The 5,717-nt window shown below is 39.9% G+C and overlaps 1 protein-coding gene across 1 annotated transcript; it reads left to right on the forward strand.

The window, feature by feature from the left end:
* Nucleotides 1-1,315: 1,315 nt before the first annotated feature.
* Nucleotides 1,316-5,031, forward strand: ZBTB38 (zinc finger and BTB domain containing 38). Its single transcript, XM_010018380.1, has one exon. The coding sequence runs from the start codon at nucleotides 1,316-1,318 to the stop codon at nucleotides 4,892-4,894; it is 3,579 nt and encodes a 1,192-aa protein (XP_010016682.1). The 3' UTR covers nucleotides 4,895-5,031.
* The last annotated feature ends 686 nt before the right edge of the window (nucleotides 5,032-5,717 follow it).

Below are 5,717 nucleotides of genomic sequence, written 5' to 3' on the forward strand. Positions count from 1 at the left end.
ATGCAGTGGTGTTGTAAAGTCGTTGTCTGACAAACAGCCCCAGAAAACAAAGTCCTCAGTATCCACAGAATCACGGCAATTTGGCCTTCCCCATAATGTCTGCCAAATACCTCAACCGCATGCTGGGGTAACTACCTCAAGGGTTCAGTGAGTCATTCACTGTGAACCTGAGCAGATGCGCCTGCTGGCACAACAAAGTATGCTGGTGGCGGCAGTCCCCAGGGGAAGGCACCAGGGGGTGACAGACCCATGTGGGGACAGAGGAGATCCTCTGCCACCTGCTGAGGAGATACTGGTGTTCCTGCATCCTTGATCTGTACATAATTACCTTTAGTGTTACTGGCACGAGTGAACCTAAGATGACTTCAAGCTGAAATGCTATGGCAAAATTTTACTCAAAATTTCGAGGTTAATTGATTATATACAAAATAAAAATATAACTATAAACTTCATCTGTAACTGAAATGGTGAAGTACTGAGGCCTGAACAGTAGGCCCTGAACCAAAGTTGACCTCTAGATGAACCTTACAACCTAACAATATATATAATATGCACAGTATTAATCACATATGCAATGCATTATCTATTTAAGTATGAATATATATATATTTTGATGCCAATCTACAAAAGCTTTGTTGTAACGCTTATTGTGTAATAGTAACGAGCAGAATGATCCTTCTTTATTTAGAGACACGTTGCAAGGCCATGAAATCAGACGTCTGGCCTTATTGAGAAATATGTGGTCAAAGCTAAAATAGATAGATATATTCCCTTGGCTCCTCCTTGAGCCCTGGCCCGGCTTTGGGCGGAATCCAACGGGGAGGGTGACACCAGATGTTTCCGCGCTTGAAGTTTTGCAAGATGTTTATTCAACTATATAAAAGCTGGACCCTCTTGCAGCGACTTTGAAGACCTCACCCGCAAGTGGACGCACTGCATAGGACCTCCCAGTTGCCGGGACAGGTCTCCAAATCCTTGCTGCAACTGGGGCTCCCCAGCAACTGCAGATCTGGATGATGGTAAAGTGTAAGGGCAATTGGTGATGTATCTTTCTTAATCACTATAGTTAACCTTATGTAGTAACGATTAGGTGCATTACCCTGCTTATTTTCTTTGCTGCTTAAAACTAGAGTATAATATAAGCTTATTGTTTTAGCTGAATGCATTGCTTTATTCCTGTATTGCCTTGACAGACAGTGAAGTGGGCCTGCTTTTTTATTGGCATCTGTGTCATTTCTGTTGACCCCATCAATTGGTAAAACAAATGGATAAAAAATGCCTTTTAAATATATTTCTTTTTTTCTTTGTCTTGTAGATGACAGTCATGTCCCATTCAAAGGATCTCAAGGACGACTTCCACAGTGACACTGTGCTTTCCATTTTAAATGAACAGCGCATTCGGGGCATTTTATGTGACGTCACCATCATTGTGGAAGACACCAAATTTAAAGCCCATAGTAATGTGCTGGCAGCTTCAAGCCTTTACTTTAAAAACATTTTTTGGAGTCGTACTATCTGTATTTCAGGTCATGTACTGGAGTTAGATGATCTCAAAGCTGAAGTGTTTACAGAAATACTGAATTACATCTACAGTTCCACAGTAGTTGTTAAGAGGCAGGAGACTGTAACGGACCTTGCAGCTGCAGGGAAAAAACTGGGAATATCATTTCTAGAAGATCTTACAGATGTTAATTTTTCTAGTTCCCCCTGCCCCTATGCATACTGTATTAATGAAAAAGGGACTGTCAAAGAGGAAAAGCATGAAAAGAGACATGAAGACTCCGCTGTGACGAATGGACCACGCATTACAAATGCATTCTCAATTTTTGAAACAGAAAACAGTTTGTTTTCTCCACTTGATTTGAGGGCAAGCTTTAAAAAGGTATCTGAGACAACGCAACCTCCCAGCATCAGCCTTGACAGAAGCGACGTCTGCAAAGATGCTGAGCCAGCAAGTACACTGGCTGAACACTCCTATGCGGTTTCTTCTGGGGGAGACACTTTTCAAGGAACACCCTTTCTTGAGCAGGACAGCAGCCCTTCATACAAGGCGGGTGAAGACCACTATGAAAATATCCAAGCCACACCACTTGTTCAGCCGGGAAAACAAGCATGTAGTACTTCTAAAACAGCCTTTAAGCCCCAAAGTACTGGTTTGGCTGTAGCAAAAGTACCTGCCTCGACAGTAACCACTACAGAAACCCAAAAAGAAGCAGTTACTGATCAGACAATTACTCCCCTTCCAAACCCTCAAAATAAAGCAGGAGATTTGCATTTACCCAGAGAAGAGGAAAACAGTTCTGCTGACGCTTCTGGATCTGTGACGACTGTTGTTCCACCCGTTTACAATTGTAACTGTTGTGCAGAATCATTCAATGACAGGGCGTTACTTACTACTCATCTTCAGCTTCACTCAGAGCAACAGGAAACTTTCAAATGCAAATACTGCAGCAAACAATTTGCAAATCTAAATATACTGGAAAGTCATGAACAAGTCTGCATGAGATCAAGTGGCTTACCAGTTCACAATGGAAATGAACACAACTTTGAGGATAACTATACTGCTGCGGATGGAAGGAATGGAAGTTCATATGCAAATGCAGAGCCTCTATTGTCTGAGAACAGCATCACTGATTATTCTAATGCAAACCGCACTTTACCAGAAACAGATCATTTGGTTAAAGTCGTTGACGGGCAGATATTATACACTTGCGTTGTTTGCAAGCGTAGCTATGTAACATTGTCTAGCCTTCGAAGACATGCAAATGTGCATTCATGGAGAAGAACATATCCTTGTCACTACTGCAATAAAGTATTCGCATTAGCTGAGTATCGCACCAGACATGAGATCTGGCACACTGGAGAAAGACGGTACCAGTGCATTTTCTGTCTGGAGACTTTTATGACTTACTATATACTAAAAAATCATCAGAAGTCTTTCCATGCGATTGACCATCGTCTCTCAGTAAATAAAAAGACAGCAAATGGAGGCTTAAAACCAAGTATGTACCCATACAAACTTTATCGACTCTTACCTATGAAATGCAGGCGACTACCTTATAAGTCTTACCGAAATTCTTCATATGAAAATGTTCAAACAAGTAGCCAAGTTAATGAAACTGCTTCTACTAACTGTTTCATTCAGAGTTCTCTTAGCTCTGAGCTACCACCACTGAATTTTCAACATAATATAATAGCAACAAACAGAACTCTTGCCTTGGATACGTCCTCATGTAATGATGCAGCAGCTTCCACAAACACTCAGAATTCTTCCTCTTGGGGAGTAGGAATCTTAAATTCTGACCTGCAAAGAGACTTTTTCACAGCTGAAAAAAGAGTTTCCACTGCTCCAAATGACTCTGCTTCTCAGGAGTGCGATTCCTCAGTTGTGTCTTTAACTAATGTGACTGAAAACTCAACCTCTGTCATCAGTTACAGCAGTTCTGCTCCCTCTGTTATAATGCACAGTAGCAGAGTTTCATCAGTTATAATGCACAGCAAAACAATTACTTCTGTAGAAAACAATAAAACACAATCTTCAAATAATCTACCTAGTCAATCTGTAAGTGATGATTGTAAATATGGGTCAGATAATTACGGGAAGTGCATAACAAAATCAAAAACTATTAAGGATAAAAAGAAAACACTGCTGTACAACAGAGCAGAAGCAACTGAGGATTTGCAGCATGTCACAGGATCTGGAGGGTCTTCTAGCAAAACAACAAATACTGTCCAAGAATCAAGTAAAACTGAAACATACATTGCAAAGCCTGCCCTACCTGGAACATCTACTGACAGCAATGTTGCACCTCTTTGTCAAATAACAGTAAAAATTGGTAATGAGGCTATTGTAAAAAGACATATATTAGGATCTAAGCTGTTTTGTAAAAGGGGACGAAAATCTAAACACGAGTCCAAACAGGACAATCTAACTGAGGAATCGGAAATGGAGATGAAAGAAAGAAGCCCATCTAGGCTTTATAGCTCGGAATGCCTGGAGCTGACAGAAATGTGTGATGACGTAAGTGACCAGGACTCCAGCGATAAACCTTGGAGACCCTATTATAATTACAAACCAAAAAAGAAATCCAAACAGCTAAGAAAAATGAAAAAGACCAAATGGAGGAAAAAGCACGGAAGCAAGAACACCACTATGGAAAGCCACAACACGTGCAGTCGAGAGTATGCGCTCAGGAATGCTCCTGAGGAAAAGGCAATCAGTCAAGAAGAGAATGCAGAAATGCCTAATCTTCATTGTGAGCTCTGTGAAAGAGATCAGTCTTCCACTGCAGAAATTCAAGAGCACGTACACTGGCATGGATCTGCATCAAAGCCTTACACTTGTGAATTATGCCAAAAACAGTTTCAAAGTCCATCCACTTTGAAAATGCATATGAGGTGTCACACTGGGGAAAAGCCCTACACTTGCAAGACCTGTGGTAAATGTTTCTCAGTTCCTGGTAATCTACAGAAACATGAACGTATTCACCTGGGTGTCAAAGACTTTGTCTGCCAATACTGTAATAAGGCGTTCACTTTAAATGAAACGCTCAAAATACATGAAAGAATTCATACTGGAGAAAAACGCTATCACTGTCAGTTCTGCTTTCAGAGCTTCTTGTACCTTTCTACCAAAAGGAACCATGAGCAAAGGCATGTACGTGAGCATAATGGCAAAGGATATGCTTGCTTTCAGTGCCCCAAAATTTGCAAGACAGCAGCTGCTCTGGGAATGCACCAGAAGAAACATCTGTTCAAAAGTCCAGGTCCACAAGATAGAAAGGAACAGCTTTGCAATGAAAGCACTAAACTTTTGGAAAATCCACATTTCCCTGGCTCGGAAGGAAGCGAGGTAAAAAATACACAAAATGTAACTCCAGAAGTTATACTCTGAGTGACAGTTGTGCAGAAGAGAAGAAAAATTCAAAAGTATGTACTGGAGAAAATATAGATGCATTGAATGGGGAAACATCTCCACTCAAATTAGTACCATTTACTAAGGTCAAATACTTATCTAAATGTGTCAGTATATGCAAAAGAAAGAAAAAAATAACACAGAAAAGAAAAACTAGTATTTGCAATAATACGAACTTAATATGAAAGGCCCCAAGTTCTTTTGACACAATAGACTTCTAATATATATATAGAGAGAGAGAAAGAGAAAGAAAAAAAAAAAAAAGAAAAAGAATATGACCAACTGCTGCTTAGCATTACAGGAAACTAGTCACTGAACTATTTTACAGTGCTGTTTTTGGGTCAGAATCGTTCTAGGCAAAATAAATAGGTTCACCGTGTACTCTGTAGAAGGAGTTTTTTGCTGCAGAAACCATATATTGCATTTTTAAACAAAAATTAGTATGTTTATAAACAAAATAATTGTAATCTAGTGTATTCTAAAGTGAAGGTGGGAAATGTTTCATGAACTTGGGTATGCTGAAGTACAGTTGAGTTCTGGCGTGCTTTTCTGTAACTCAACCTTTACAAAATATATGCAGGGGTTTAAACCTCTTTTCCTTTCATTTTTGTAGTTACCATAATAACCATTAAGTCTTGAGTGCTTGTATGGAAAGTATTCCAGATTTATGAATCTCTCTCAGACATTTAATAAAGATTCAGTGAAATTCACAATAGCCAGTCTTCCAAACTGCATAAATCCCAATGTCAGTGGCCCAGTGGATCTATTCAGGTGCATCTGTCTAAAGAAAATTGCTCTCGTG

This window comes from Nestor notabilis, unplaced genomic scaffold, assembly GCF_000696875.1.
Source record: "Nestor notabilis isolate BGI_N333 unplaced genomic scaffold, ASM69687v1 scaffold30667, whole genome shotgun sequence".
Lineage (NCBI taxonomy): Eukaryota > Metazoa > Chordata > Aves > Psittaciformes > Psittacidae > Nestor > Nestor notabilis.